This window comes from Ostrea edulis, chromosome 1 (assembly GCF_947568905.1).
Source record: "Ostrea edulis chromosome 1, xbOstEdul1.1, whole genome shotgun sequence".
In the NCBI taxonomy this organism is placed as follows: domain Eukaryota; kingdom Metazoa; phylum Mollusca; class Bivalvia; order Ostreida; family Ostreidae; genus Ostrea; species Ostrea edulis.
The window spans coordinates 51,930,359-51,947,361 of NC_079164.1; the positions used below are offsets into that span (position 1 = coordinate 51,930,359).

A 17,003-nucleotide genomic window follows, 5' to 3' on the forward strand; every position below is an offset into this window, starting at 1 on the left:
AACTCAGTTTCCGGACAGATCGTCAATGACGCTACATTCAAAGCGTATGAACAATGGTGTTGTGTCTTGTAAATAGAGCCTTCCATATTTCATGAATACAATTCGAGGTGAACAAAGAAGATGAGAGAAACAATACAAATGGAACCTAAACCTACCACCGATTTATATTTATCAAGAATTGCTGAATGGAAAGACAGAGAGTTACAACTCTCTCGTTTACACGAGGAAATGTAAGTTTATTTTGAATATTCATTCGGTATATACATACATATAAACATACATACATAAATAGTTTATTTATTTATTTCCAACGGGGTCCTTTGATGCACGGATGTTTGCGCTAGGGGGTCATTTATGTGGGAGGAAACCTATGGAGCGCCAAATTAACATAAACTCAAATAATTGAAGATATCTTCAATTATTTGAAGATATCATCAATTCATTTGATGCACGCAACAATTGAATTAAAGATCTCTTCAAATAATTAATGATATCTTCAATTCTGAATTATTGCGCGCATTAATTGAATTGATGATAGCATTAATTCTTCAGCTGAATTGATGCGCGCTTTAATTGAATTAATGATCTCTTCAAATGAATTAATGATATCAACAATTGAATTGATGCACGCTACAATTCAATTGAAGAGAGCAATAATTGATATAATGTGCGCATTAAATCAATTGATGAGAGCAATAATTGAATTGATGCGCGCATTAATTCATTTGATGAGAGCAATAATTGATTTAATGCGCGCATTAATTCAATTATTGCTCTCTTCAATTGAATTAATGATATCTTTAATTCATTTGAAGAGAGCAATAATTCTTTTAGAGAGAGCAACTATATAATTAAAGATATCTTCAATTCAACATATCCACAATTGAATTAATGATATCTTTAATTGAATTGTTGCTCTCTTTAAAAGAATTGATGTGCGCATTAATTCCTTATACAAAAGCATTGTAAATGTTGAAGAGATCATCAAATTATTTATACCGAGCTCTAAATTAATTATTGCGAGCAATATTTCTACTAAATTGATGCTCTCATCAAATGAATTGAAGAGAGCAATAATTGAATTAATGCGCGCATCAAATCTATTATTGCTCTTATCAATTGAATTAATGTGCGCATCAATTAAATTGAAGAGAGCAATAATTTAATAAATCAGCGCATTAAATCAATTATTGCTCTCATTAATTGAATTGATGCGTGCATTAATTCAATTGATGAGGCCAATAATTGAATTGAAGCACGCATTAATTTATTTGATGAGAGCAATAATTGATTTAATGCGCGCATTAATTCAATTAAAGAGAGCAATAATTGAATCAATGATATCTTCAAATAATTGAAGATATCTTCAATTATTTGAGTTTGTTAATTTGGCGCTCCATAGAAGCCAGAGTACCCGGAGGAAACCCACATGTCCGAACGGGTGACCGCCATACCCTCTCACATACAACCACTGCCGATCACGGGGATCAAACTCGGGTCACAGCAGTGAGAAGCGAGAGCGTAGCGCTACCGAACACCCTCAATGATGCTACATTCAAAGAGTATGGACAATGGTGTTCTTTCCTATATATACTATATATTATATATATGTGTGTGTGTGTGTGTGTGTCCTACAGTCCATTTAATCAAATGTAATTTCAAATTATTTCAGGATTAGATATTTACTGTATGTCAAACGTGGCCCCCCAAAAAAATCATTTCAATTTCTAACGTCTAATTTTATCACTGTATTCTATATTTTCCGTTGGCGCTTCCCAAGTGTACACATGTGTGTCTCTGAGGGCAAAGACAAATTAATTAAAGAGGGAGGAATGTAGTAGTTACTAGTTAGGGCTATACGAACTGTGGGTATCAGCCAGGGCAGCTCAGTGGTTAGAGCACCTGACTAGTAATGCAGGGGTCCCGGGTTCGATTCCCGGTCCAATCAAAGATTTTCTCCTCTCTCCTATATATACTATATATATATATATATATATAAATATGTGTGTGTGTGTGTGTGTGTCCTACAGTCCATTCAATCAAATTTAATTTCAAATCATTAACATCTGACATGTCGAATATCACTTTAATGTACATCATATATGTACATGTAGTAGACATATTAGGATATTCTTTTTTTTTTATATATATTTTTTTTTTTTAAACATACATATAGTATATATATATATATATATATACATACATTCTGCAAAGAAACTTATACAAAATGTTTATAAGAAGCTATCAAAGGTATATGTATATATTCTTTTCTGAGAGAGAGAGAGATTAGGATATTCTTTGTTATCAGTAACATTTACCATATATGTATATACAATGCAGTCGAAAACAAAGGTGGGAAATCATAAAACGAATGTAAAGTCAGTCCACGTACACACGATGAGTTGACATAATAAAACACTTTAGAAAATAATTTTGTGAATTCTTTTGGGTTTGGAAATTGACAAGAAACCCTGTTTCTTTGCACAAAAAATAGGTGATTTCATTGGTAAAACCCAGTTAGGAGCTTCCGGGTTGAATGGACCCCTACCACGGCTATGCCCTTGACTCACTGGGGGCCGCATGGTGGCCCTCAGATCCCTTGCTATACTTTGCATAGACTTTATTTCCTTTCTGGTTACGCGCCTGTATTTATCATTTGTCATTTACAAATTAAATTGGGAGTGCCAATATTGCCTAATGTATATTTTTCATTTGTATTGTATAATTTTCATTTGTTCTGTATTGTGTAATTTTTATTTGCTTTGTTCACTGTCATTTGAATGAAAAATCAAATTTAAAAAGTGAAGATAACGAACAATTATCAATCTCATGATAACTATCAAGAATACAAATTAAGAGTAAGGCAAACACAGATTCCTGGACACAACAGAGGTGGGATCAGGTGTCTGGGAGGAATAAGCATCCCCTTGTTGTCTCATCTATATTGAGCCTGTATCTTGATCAGGTAAACAGAGTAATCCATAGTCAAAATCAGCATGTAAAGAACAGCCTAATAATTGCTATGAAACACATCAGACAGCATTCAACCTAATGATAAGTTGTATTTGTAAATAAGATTGTTGTAACAACCATAGCAATTGCGAAGTGCTGACTTCAAGACTTGTAGCCCCTATAATATTTTATCAACAAAACTACACAAGTTTGCGAAATATCATATGTGTCATTAAACATGTATGAATAGACGTTTTAACAAGGATTTTCAATTTTTCCATGCATGTAATTGAATTTTGATAAATGATGCAATATTTTTATACCATTATGGAAAATGAGTGAAATCTTATCTTTGCATTAATGCAGTCAATTGTAGGGGCTGGCTTTAGTCAGACGGAAGATTTCTAATCATGAAAATGTAAATTGCATAATTACTGGGGAATATGTTATTGTAATGGGGCTTATGAAAGGTGAAGATAATGAACAGTGATCAATCTCATAACTCCTAAATTCAATATACAAAATAGAAAGTTGGGCAAACACGAACCCCTGGACACACCAGAGGTGGGATCAGGTGCTTAGGAGGAGTAAGCATCCCCTGTAAACTGGTCACACCTTATATAATGACATTTATCATATATACAGTATAGATGATATTATTTTCTAAAAAGTTTTATGCAATGCATTTTACAGAGTAGGAAAGAGGGAGACTCATTTAAACTATAGTTTAGCATACTCAAGGAACAAATCAATGAGACTTCAAAATACAGAGCTGGTTGATATAGAGAAAGCACGTCAAAGGAATGAAAAATACTTGCAGGCAAGTATAACTGTACTTACACTGTAGATTTCTTATTTTGTAAATTCCTTATTTTGTAAAGGCAAGTACTTAATTAATATCGCAAAGTGACTTTTAGACAGCATATTGCGAGAATATTAATATGGAAGTGGACTGATGATCAAGGGTTTTTACATGTATTTCTGCAATATAGAATTAAAAGCAAGTAATATCGCTTTGAATCCCTTCACCGGTCTTGGTGACATCTCCATATATATGAGTGAAAAATTCTTGAGAGGGATGTTAAGCAAGATACAATCAATCTCATTTCTATTGTGGAATGAAACACAAAGCATGTTATTTTTAGAAATGGTGAAAATACTTTGAAATATTAAGTTATCTAGAATCTACCCAATGCCCTTGTTTCCATCACTTACCTTGTGATAATGACAAGAAAAAAATTCAGGTGACATGATATATATGTAATTAATTCATCACCAAATCATGGAGCTTTCTTATGGCATATGTCATACTATTTTTATGCCCCCCTTCAAAGAAGAGGGGCATATTGGTTCGCACCTGTCGGTCGGTCAGTCGGTAGACCACATGTTGTCCGCTCAATATCTTGAGAACCATTCACTTGATGATAATGATATTTCATATGTGGATTGGTTATGAGTAGAAGAGGACCCCTATTGTTTTCAGGTCCAAAGGTCAAGGGTCTATCTACTGTGGACATAGGAATATAATGTCCGCTCAATATCTCGAGAACCCTTTTTCTTGAAAGACATCAAACTTGGCACACTGGTACATGCTAAGGAGTAGATGACCCCTGTTGATTTTGAGGTCATATGATCAAAGGTCAAGGGTCAAACTGGGCATAGGAATATACTGACCATTCAATGTCTAGAGAACCCTTTGCTTGACAGACATCAAACTTGGTACACTGGTACATCTTCAGGAGACAATGATCCCTATTGATTTTGAGGTCACATGTTTAAAGGTCAAGGGTCAAACTGGACATTGGAATATACTGTCTGCTCAATATCTTGAGAACCCTTTGCTTGACAGACATCAAACTTGGTACACTGGTACGTCTTCAGGAGAAGATGACCCCTATTGATTTTGAGGTCACATGGTCAAGGGTCAAACTGGACATAGGAATATACTGTCCGTTCAATATCTTGAGAACCCTTTGCTTGACAGACATCAAACTTGGTACAGTGGTACATCTTCAGGAGAAGATGATCCCTATTGATTTTGAGGTCACATGTTTAAAGGTCAAGTGTCACACTGGACATTGGAATATACCGTCCGCTCAATATCTTGAGAACTCTTTGCTTGACAGACATCAAACTTAGTACAGTGGTGTATATTCAGGAGAAGATGACTCCTATTGATTTTGAGGTCCCATGGTCAAGGGTCAAACTGGACATAGGAATATACTGTCCGCTCAATATCTTGAGAACTCTTTGCTTGACAGATATCAAACTTAGTACAGTGGTGTATATTCAGGAGAAGATGACTCCTATTGATTTTGAGGTCACATGGTCAAAGGTCAAGGGTCAAACTGGACATAGTAATATACTGTCCACTCAATATCTTGAGAACTCTTTTGCTTGACAGACATCAAACTTAGTACACTGGTACATCTTCAGGAGAAGATGACCCATATTGATTTTGAGGTCAAAAGTCAATAGTTGAACTGGACATAGTAATATATTGTCTCCTATATTTTAAGAATCATTTGCTTGATTGACACCAAACTTGGTACACTGGTACAGCATAAGGAGTAGATGACCCCTATTAATTTTTAGGTCACATGGTCAATTCACTCTTGACATAGGAAGATATTGTCTGCTCAATATTTTGAATTGATGATACTACTATAAATTAAATGATGTGTGTGTATAACCCTTTTCAATTTTGCACCATGGGGGGGCATACATGTTTTACAAACATCTCTTGTTATACCAGTCATTGTAGCTAATAGTGATTAAGATAGCATGTCATACTATTTTTATACAATAGTGATTAAGATAGCATGTCATACTATTTTTATACAATAGTGATTAAGATAGCATGTCATACTATCTTTATACAATAGTGATTAGGATAGCATGTCATACTATTTTTATACAATAGTGATTAAGATAGCATGTCATACTATTTTTATACAATAGTGATTAAGATAGCATGTCATACTATCTTTATACAATAGTGATTAAGATAGCATGTCATACTATCTTTATACAATAGTGATTAGGATAGCATGTCATACTATTTTTATACAATAGTGATTAAGATAGCATGTCATACTATCTTTATACAATAGTGATTAAGGTAGCATGTCATACTATCTTTATACAATAGTGATTAGGATAGCATGTCATACTATCTTTATACAATAGTGATTAGGATAGCATGTCATATGTTTCTAAACTTTTTCATTTTTTCAGCAAATTAACTCTTTTTATGCCTAAAACTACTTTAAATGTGTTTTAAATGAAATATTTTGCGTAGTTTTCGAGTTTGAAAGAGATGAAATTCAAATCTTGCGATATGCATATTTTCTTTTGCTAGTTTATGCGCCATTATGTGTGACATCATATGCGTTCTCGGGTTTGAAAACATCTATTAGCCATTTCATAAACAGATTAGATGTAATCGACAAAAAACCAATTATCATGTTAACGGCTTGTAAATAATAATGTATTAAAATGTTTTGTGCCGGCTGTGTTCAGGTGTACTAGTTGTCGATAGAAAGGATTTAGACTGAGTATTTTTCAATTTTTCGAAGGAAGGTACGAGAAAAAAGACGTGGATAATTTTTTGTTGGAGCAAGAACTTTACCTAAAAACCACACCCAGTCACCTTTTCAAAAACCACTTGGACAGAGACCCTGATAAACTGCGAGAAAATGGATATATCAAAGCTATAAGCACTGGTAGGCCTATAGCATACATTCTGTTTTGCTCTTCAAATTCAATACACACTCGGATCAACTGACCTTCACCTTGTAACAACATATATCGACGATACAATGTAACTTCTTAGTTCTACCAACTGGTAGATTTACAACAACAAAAATTAAAGATACAAAATAATTGAACTTTTAATTATACAAATAATATAATATTGTATTTCCTAACTTTAAATTGAATTATAAAATTATTTCCTTATTGAACTCGTAGCATCTTGAGTGCGTCAGTAGGCTATAACGCCATGCTCCCACTTCGTACTTCCAAAAGACATGCAGATCACAACTCAAAAATAGTAATAAGATTGCTTTATCAAAATAAAATAATGTGATTACCACTTTATATTTGAATATTTTTATTGATTTGTGTGTGTGTTGTCTTTTTCTTTCTTTATGATGATTTAGACACCTGAGGAGTACAATATTCATTGAGCCCGAAGGGCGAGGTGAATATTGTACTTCGAAGGTGGCTAAATCATCGTATTGACCTCAAAAACAGCAATAATTGTTTTATTATATGATTAAATGATTAAAAAACAAACCTTGATCTCCATTTTTCTAGTGTTTATATACGTCTGCTGAAATCTTAGCCGAATCCAGTGAGAAACGTGGAATTTCATTGGACGGTAAAAATAAGTATAATCGATCGCGTCAAATTGGAAGTTCCCGACCTATTTTTGGTCCTATGTGGAAAAAATAATTCCTTATGTTCACCTGGAAGGTCACGTGCAGGTAAACATAACGTAGTATGATTTCTACATTGTTGGATCTCAGCCGCAGCAATTAGAGAGCTAGGAATTATTCAATTATATGATTGAATAATTCCTAGCTCTCTAATTGGCTGAGACCCAATGATGTAGAAATCAAACTACATTATGTTTACCTGCACGTGACCTTCCAGGTGAACATAAGGAATTATTTTTTCCACATAGGACCAAAAATAGGTCGGGAACTTCCAATTTGACGCGATCGATTATACTTATTTTTGCCGTCCAATGAAATTCCACGTTTCTCACTGGGTTCTGCTAAGATTTCAGCAAGTTTGTTTTCCGGTCGTCACATTAACAATCTTGAAGGGTTTTTTAATCATATTATAATAAAATAATTATTGCTGTTTTTGAGGTTAATACGATGATTTAGACACCTTCGAAGTACAATATTAATTTTAACCTTGCCCTTCAGGCTCGGTGAATATTGTACTCCTCAGGTGTCTAAATCATCGTATTGACCTCAAAAACAGCAATAATTGTATAAAATTGGCATAGGACCTATAGTTGTCAACAATTTAACGTATCATAATTTGTCTAATCCAAAAATAAATAATGATTGCACTGTTTATTTTAGAAAAACAATTTAATACAGATGTATAAAGGAATAACATCACCAAACAGTTTGTAGACAGCGACCCATATAAACATTATTTACTCACAATATTGCCGATTTCATACACGCTTTACTCGCTATATTTGGGTATTTACATCGTTATATGTGTGCACTGGTGGCGAACACATATAAAACTCGGACAATTTATCAACATCGATTTAAATGTTGCCCATGGTAAATAAATTAGGCTCCTAAAAGTTGAGTTTTTAATAATATCTTGCAGTACTTTCACAATCCGAAGGGCACCTGTGACGTCACTGTACCAAGTGACTACCTCCTAATTACCTGGACTTTTTGAAATCGGGGCTTAGATTTAAGTCTGTATTGTGGTTAATTGTCGCAAAATTTCGGCGAACGAACTATTAGAATTAATTACTATAAGCATAAAGAAGACGAAATGCATATAATGTTGTATACTTTGAAAACATGAGATGTGTCCTTTAAGATGTTTAACATAGGTATTGACTGTTCCTTGATTATAAGGGCTTAGCGTTTAGAAGGGTCTGAGGCACAGTAAAGAACTCTCACTGATATGACCCTGAGCACCGTGCATACGTCAAAAGGATTGTGTATGATGACAGCTTTCTGGGCCCCTGTAAAACTCAAAATTTTAAAGAAAGAATAAATCTTTTATTTCATGAAAGAGATCATATCTAATACAGTTTCACAAAATTTGTCTCTGATATTTACAGTCATGTCTCTGATATTTACAGTCATGTCTCTGATATTTACAGTCATGTCTCTGATATTTAGTCATGTCTCTGATATTTACAGTCATGTCTCTGATATTTAGTCATGTCTCTGATATTTACAGTCATGTCTCTGATATTTAGTCATGTCTCTGATATTTACAGTCATGTCTCTGATATTTAGTCATGTCTCTGATATTTACAGTCAAGTCTCTGATATTTACAGTCATGTCTCTGATATTTACATTCATGTCTCTGATCTTTACAGTCATGTCTCTGATATTTAGTCATGTCTCTGATCTTTACAGTCATGTCTCTGATATTTAGTCATGTCTCTGATATGTACAGTCATGTCTCTGATATTTACAGTCATGTCTCTGATGTTTACAGTCATGTCTCTGATATTTACATTCATGTCTCTGATATTTAGTCATGTCTCTGATATTTACAGTCATGTCTCTGATCTTTACATTCATGTCTCTGATATTTAGTCATGTCTCTGATATTTACAGTCATGTCTCTGATATTTGCATTCATGTCTCTGATATTTGCAGTCATTTGATATACATAGCATCAAAAGTGGTGTAATTTCTCCATTTTTCTCAAATTCAATTATGTAAATAGCAATTATTTTGTGAACTTTTTTCATTTAGGAGTGCAGGTTTGAACAAACAAAATTTTAAAATCACTTAAGTGTGCTGAAAAGATAATCTATTATATAGATATTGAATTTGTCCAAGTCTACATTTGAAATTTTCTAATTGAAAATCTGTGTGAATGACCGTGATTCCATGTCAAAATACCAAAAATGAAGGCAAAAGATCATATTCATAACATCATAATTCCAGTTCTATGTCATTTTGAATTTATAATAACAAATGAGTTGCATTGGGATTCTTGCACAAAGTACACATGTACTATAATTTTGAAATAAAAATATGACTGTTGATTTTGGCGGGCAAATTTCAGTTTTATCATATATAATCCTTTATGGTACTAATTGACCTACAGATGGTGATTTCTCGACATGATAGAAAAATTATTGAATATGATGCAAAACAACATACAAACAAACTATCTTTAACTATACTGGAAAAAAAAAATTAAATCATCAGTCAAAATTCTGTTCCCATTTGGTATGCTAGAGCAAAAAAGAAACATATTTATATAGCTATAAGATAATTAAGAATGACGAATGAGTATCATATTCAGGAAACACTTGTTTAATACAGAATTGAAATTGATAATATTTCTCTTAACAGGATTTGATGTTAACTGGGTTGAATTTGAAATTGGATGGAGACAAACCACTCAGTCCGAGATTGGCCACTCTTCAGGTGTGTATTGTTGCTGAAAGCTGGTGACATATCAAAGGGACTGGTTCACATTTTTCGAAAGAAATATTTTTCATTTGTGATGTTAAAAATAAAAAATATAGTTCATTTAATGTTGACAACCAAAATTTGGATCGTCTGAATGTAAGGATAAGAGCAATATTTTAGCTTTGATTCAGTGTTATGTAAACAAAGAAACAAGTGAAACGTTAATTTGGAATTCAAAGCATCTTCATTTTGTACAATTGCAAATTTTAACTTTTAGATGACACATTTTACCTAAATCATACTTGAGATGTGATATATATGATAAACATGGATCAATATCCCTTTATTTTGAAAACCCGTAAACAATAACACAACTCAATCTTTGTTTGCAAAACAAATGATAAACTCTCTATAATGAGCTTCCATCATGATGAATAACCTTAATTTTTTGTGAAACCTTCCAAAACATATTAGACTGTAGATTTTGATTATTTAAAGTGAAAAACAAATCTTGGAGGAAAATCGTGAATCAGTCCCTTTAATAATCAGTTCTGAATTTATCAAGAACAACATATGTCTTGAAAAGTCCCTCATTGATTTAAGTCAATTAGGGGAATATTCATGGATATATGATATATCTTTAAGAATTCACCCAGAACAGTTTGATTCTTGAATTCCTTAAAAATTGTTGAAGAACAGGTTCAGGAATATTTTAATGATACGATAATTTAACAATATTTCAGTCATATTTCAGTGATTATTTTGAAATTTGACAATTCGCAAAATATTCTTTATTGGTTCCTATGTGTTCAGAGGCAAATTAAGAAAAGAAGTTTTTGATGTTGAACAGTCCAAGAATTTAGGAAGTTCTCAAAGAGTTTATGGATGGACACACAGACAAATTTCACAAAAAGAGGAATGTGAAAGTGAAGACCATCTGCAACTGAAAATTTAGCAAACCATTACATTTTGCTTGATGTCAACAGGTCTTATATTATTTATATAGGTTCTGCTTATAAGGAATTGGAAGTTAATGTCAGAGAGGTAATATGTTTGTTTGCAGACAGCGTATTAGTGTAAGCTTTTGCTAGAAAAAAATTGCATTCATTTCAGTATTCATAGTATTACCGGTCTCAATGGCTCTGAGTTTAGAGCACCGACTTTTTAACCAGAAAGTTATGAGTTCAAGCCATGCTTGTACCTTGGTCACACCAATTCCAGAAAATCAGGTAGTGGTCAACTGCTCCTTTGCCAAAGGCGCAACATTTCAAAGTGAGAGTGGGGATTCTTTCAAATAACACTAAGGTCTTGCTTTGGCACTTGTAAGAAAGACCTCTCACTGCTAGCTCCCAAAGTACAAATTTAGGTCTAAATTTGAGCCACTTCAAATATCTGTAATTTTCATGGAAAGCCACTGTATGCTCTGCATTTATGAGCAAATATTTTATCTCATTCATCACTTGTATTTTGAAGTCTTATACAACCGCAATAACAACAAAAATTGATATTCGGCAAAAAAAGATGAAACCATAATATCTTTTTATGTAATTTCTACATTCATTTTGTCAAAAGTAGCAATACCCGGAATCATTGAAAACTTCCTTTGCATTTTTGAGATTGATATAACTTGATGCTTATTTTTAGCTTGCCTGAGCCAATTGAAAGGCTCAAGTGAGCTTTTCTGATCAAAATTTGTCTGTCGTCAGCGTAAACTTTTCACATTTTCATCTTCTTCTCCAGAACCACTGGGCAAAAAGCATCCTTGGGTGAAGAGCTGTCAAGTTTGTTCAAGTGAAGGGCCATGTCCCCTTCAAAGGGGAGATAATCACAAAAATGCAAAAATAGGGTGGTGTCATTTAAAAATCTTCTCAAGAACCAATGGGCCAGAGGAGGTGAAATTGACATGAAAGCTTCCTGACATAGTGCAGATTAAGTTTGTTAAAATCATGACCCCTGGGGGTAGGATGGGGTTACAATAAGGGATCAAAGTTTTACTATAGGGAAAATCTTTAAAAATCTTCTCAAGAAACACTGGGCCAGAAAAGCTGAGATTTACATGAAAGCTTCCTGACATTGTGCAGATTCAAGTTTATTAAAATCATGGCCACCAGGGGTAGGTTGGGGCCACAATAGGGACCGAGGTTTTACATGTGAATGTATATGGAAAATCTTTAGATATAGGCCAAGGTGACTCAGTGAGCGATGTGGCCCATGGGCCTCTTGTTTGAATTTGTGAGCATAGACAAGTTGTTTGGCTAAACTAAATGTAACAGAGTCAAGTATATGTCTCTGCTAAGGATTGAGCCCAGGACAGTCCAGCTCTACCATTATTGAGTTAAGGGGTTAACCCCCTGCTGGAGCTACCTAATGCTACCACATTGCCCCCCTCCAGAGAAAGACAGGCCTCTGGAGTCTCCCTAAGTGCCAGCACATTTGGGGTAAAGTTCTGGGTCAATCATTCTCACCAGCCAGAGAGTTCCCAGGTCCCAACATGGCACCAAATATATCAGAGTCAAGTACAATCTGTCTTTGCCTAGGTTCAAATCCAGAACCTCTGGCACCACAGTCCACTGCTCTACCAATTGAACCAAAAGATTAACCCCTAGCCACAACTAGTAGGAAAACCATATGTCTAACATTGCCACATTAGATGAAAGCTCAAGTGAGATTTTCGGATCATAGTGATTCTACTTTTTGTCTGCCATTTGTCCATCTGTTTGTAAACTTTTCTTCTCCAGAACCACTGGATCCATTTCAATTATAAGTAGGATAGAGCCACAATAGGGGATCAAAATTAAAGAGAAACATCTTTAAAAATCTTCATCTCAACAATGGCCATGATTAGTCATAGTGATATGAAAGTATCTTCAAGTAGTTCAAATTCAAATTTATTCAATTCAAGGGCCCCAGGATGGGTCCACAATTGGAGATCAAAGTTTTATATGGGAATATACAGGAATTTGAATTAAACAAATTCTTTTCAAGAGTAGCAGGGCTACACTAAATCATCCAAATGCAAATGTTTTAAAGTTGTGTGGATTCAAGTTTTTTTTATGCCCCATGAATATAGTAGGGGTGTACTGGGTATTGTTCCGAAAGTTTAACCTTGCTCATAACTTGAATGGTGATTGATAGGGCTCTCATGTGTCATAATTATGCCTTCCTTGTGACATAACCTTTTTTGTATCAAGATTTCTAACCTTATGACCTTGACCTTGGAGTTTGACCTACTTTTTAGAGAACATAACCTATTAAATGTATCCATAACTATTTAAGGTATGGCTTTCATATTTTGTTTATAGATTTCTTATGGCAAGACCTTTCATTTCATACCATGATCTGTGACCTTGACCTTTTCCAGAACAGCAAGGTCATGTTAGTCATATTGGTGTTGAGGCATACCCATATTGTGTGAATCCATGTTCAATTACGGTCGCCTTGTGGTTAGAGCACTAGTTTGCAACACTGAGGTCCCTGTGTTTGCTTCCTTGCAGCCATGTCATACAAGACATTTAAGATAAGTGGTGACTGTTCCTTCACCAAACATCCTGCATTTGAACTGAAAGTCATGAGTCTTTCAGATCAGACCTTAAAAACTGAGGTTCCATGTCATGCTAGGCAGAGGTATGAGAGAGAACCCTTGATGCAAAATGTTCCAGAGTTCCTAACATACATCCAGATATGTTCCAGAGTTCCTAACATACATCCAGATATGTGGCACTTTACTGTTAGCTGCTGACATATCTACACAAGTTAAACATCAAACATATTCTACAATAGCCAAATCATCTGTTGGGAGATGATTGATGGATTGATGATGTCCTTTAAATATGCAGTAAGTTTTTGTGCCTGGTGCTCAGTGCGTTGTTTCATGTGCAACAAGAACATATTTGCTTTAAGGGTTGGAAACTCAACCATTTTAAAGATATTTGAACAATCAAGTACATTTGACTCATGTAGAGTTGTCGTCAGCTAAAAGTGATGTGCCAGAAATTTTGATATGCTAGGACACAGCTAGGAGTTCTGGATCATGAGGGTTCTTTACCGTGCCAACACCTACCACCTTCTTTACCGTGCCAACACCTACCACCTGAATGGTCCATAATTTTCACTTTTAATGTTGAGTGCTTGGCAAAGCAACAGTTAATACCTCTCTCAGTGCCTCAGATCTGGCATGGCCAGGGTCTGAACTCTGTTGTATTGTCAGATTTGTTTCAAACATGCCCCTGGAACACGGATGGGACCACAAACATGGTGTGAAAATTTGCCAGAATGACATTCACACATCCTTGTATTTTGTAAATTCAATTTCTTTAAACCAGTGTCAGGTTGGGGCTACAAGGTTGCATATCATATAGACAGTTTGAAAATATCCATATTTGAGTATGTGCATGTACATGTATTATGAATCCTGCAAGTCTGATCAAGCTGTGACCTGCTGGACCTGATTAGGCAGATGTAAAGATATTTTTAAATCTCAAGGACATGCATAACGTTTCTGACATTTTCTCCAAAATTATTTTTTATCTTTTTGATATGAAGAGTTCTTGCATGATTTCCAAAATAGGTTGCAATTCTAATTTGTAGTAGTATTACCATACCTTGTATATCAGCCTGGGTATCTCAGTGGTTAGATCACCTAACTAGTAATGCAAGGGTCCTGGATTCAATACCCGATTATTCCAAAAAGAAATCTATACTTCTTGGCCACAGTAATGTTCATTTATACAACTAACTGTAATACATAAGGCCAAAAAATTAATCAATAGTTTCTCAGGTTCCGCTGCATCCGTTGAAAAGATACCTTTTTTTTTACCTTTTTTTTTCAATTCATATTTATGTAAATGAGGTAACTCTTATATTATAGAGATTTATGTAAGCCTTTCAGAAGGTTTTAATTAAATTGTAAGTATTCTTTTGATTGAATGCATATTCTTTTATGTACAGGTATAATAGTATAAATTTAATAGTAAGTAATGTAAAGCTATTTTTGATAGAAATACAAATTCCATTGCTAGGAAAGGAAAGGTAACTCGTTTTACAGTCACCATTAAAAAATAAAGATAACTCGTGCTACAACCAAGGGGAAAAAATAAAGATAACTCATGCTACAACCAAGGGGGGGAAATATATATATAAAAAAAAAAATACCTGCCTGCCTCATCAAAAATTTTAATATTTGGCCCTGCAAAGAAACTATTTTTTTTTTTAAATTTGGCCTAAGAGCTGACTTTACATTTTCACTTGCAACAACCAGGAACTATCATGATATGCTTACTCTAAAACAGACATGGTAATATACTCCAAGATTTTTTGTAAATATTGTAGGTGAAATGTCACAAAAAATCATTGTCCTTAATATCTTTTATTATTTATATGTCCTTAAATCTTTTAACAGTAACAAATTATATCCATGCAATAGATTTGATTCAGGTTAGCATCATTGACCATTCAAGGTTGTCATTGTAATGTAGCTTTGCCTTGCAGTCTAATTATTGGGCCATGGTGAAAAGCCTCAAACCTCTTTGGGAAGAAAATCTACAATTAGATGACCACAGGACTCCTAGAACTGTTCTCTCTGAGACCCTCACTGCTCAGGACAATAAAGCAGCGACAATTCCTGGTAGTGCCCGATCTCAGAAATCTACAATGGTCAACTTCAAAGCACCTGGAGAAAAATCTGAACCAAAAATTGTGAAACAAACTGTGAAAAAACCAGAGAGAAAGTCAAAGAAAATGAAAAAATGACTCCTTTACACAATAATGAATTTTCCTATTGTTCACAGGAATTATACATGTGTTCAAGTTCCTATACTAAAAGGAAATCGTGAAAACTTTCCCTGTAATGTAAACTCGATGTATACTTTTGATGTAAAGTTAAGAGAGTATCTCTGTTGTATGTAAAGACCTTTGTACATGTATGTGAGATTAAATATAATTGTCTTCATTTACATACAGTTTAGGCTAGATATACCAGGATATCCATCTTTTTGCTTATGTAATAGGAAAGAAGAAAATTTACGGCTGAAGAAATAGCACTCTTGGGATGATGTAAAATGACATGGCACCTAACGCTTTCTCGATATCTGAAATTTGAATATCTACTAAGAAGGAGAATGATGACCGACAGACAAAAGCCAAGTCCTAGCACCCTGTATAGATACATGTATTACCTTTTCAACTGTAGGGGTTGATGTAGATTAACCTACACTGTCAAAACAGAATAAAGTGAAACCATGGTCTTTATTCAAGAATTCTGGTAATCGGCACCAAAAATATTTAACAGCAACCAGTATGTGAGGGTCAACAACTCTGTGATTGAATAAAAATATTTAACCGGAACCAGTATGTGAGGATGAAAAACTCTGAATAAATATAATTAACCAGAACCAGTAAGCGAGGGTAAAAAACTCTGTGGTTGTATAAAAATGATGCTATGGCTGGTTCTAGTCATAGTTCAACCCAGGTAAGGGGATTGAATTTTATTTAGACTCTCTCTCTCTCTCTCTCTCTCTCTCTCTCTCTCTCTCTCGATTTTCTATGTCTCTGTTATGCCCCATCACTGACGCTATGTTGAAATAGTGTACTCGCCATCTTCTCTTAGGCTTTGTTCACAAAGTAAAAAAAATCCAGAAATATAAATAAATATAAATTTAAAAGAGACTGGGACAGTTTTATCTCGCTATTTTATATGAGGTTCTTGTATTTTTAAGGTTAATTAAGCAAGATACATGACTTGAACAATTTTCCCTTATTTTTCCTTGCGAACTTTTCGCATATTGCTCGTATGTTGATGTTCATGGAATGGTGAATATGCATAAGAGACAGAGCCCCCGAACCATTTTCGTTCATCGTTGATCTCAGATTGTTTTAATTCCTCCTAAAGTTAGAAAAAGAGC

The 17,003-nt window shown here is 34.3% G+C and overlaps 1 protein-coding gene across 1 annotated transcript; it reads left to right on the top strand.

Annotated features, from left to right (window-relative positions):
* On the top strand, positions 1-16,055 carry LOC125650424 (uncharacterized). The gene is made up of 4 exons (XM_048878722.2): positions 1-230; positions 3,646-3,772; positions 10,045-10,119; positions 15,592-16,055. The coding sequence occupies exons 1-4, from the start codon at positions 121-123 to the stop codon at positions 15,850-15,852; spliced, it is 573 nt and encodes a 190-aa protein (XP_048734679.1). The 5' UTR covers positions 1-120; the 3' UTR covers positions 15,853-16,055.
* Positions 16,056-17,003: the final 948 nt, after the last annotated feature.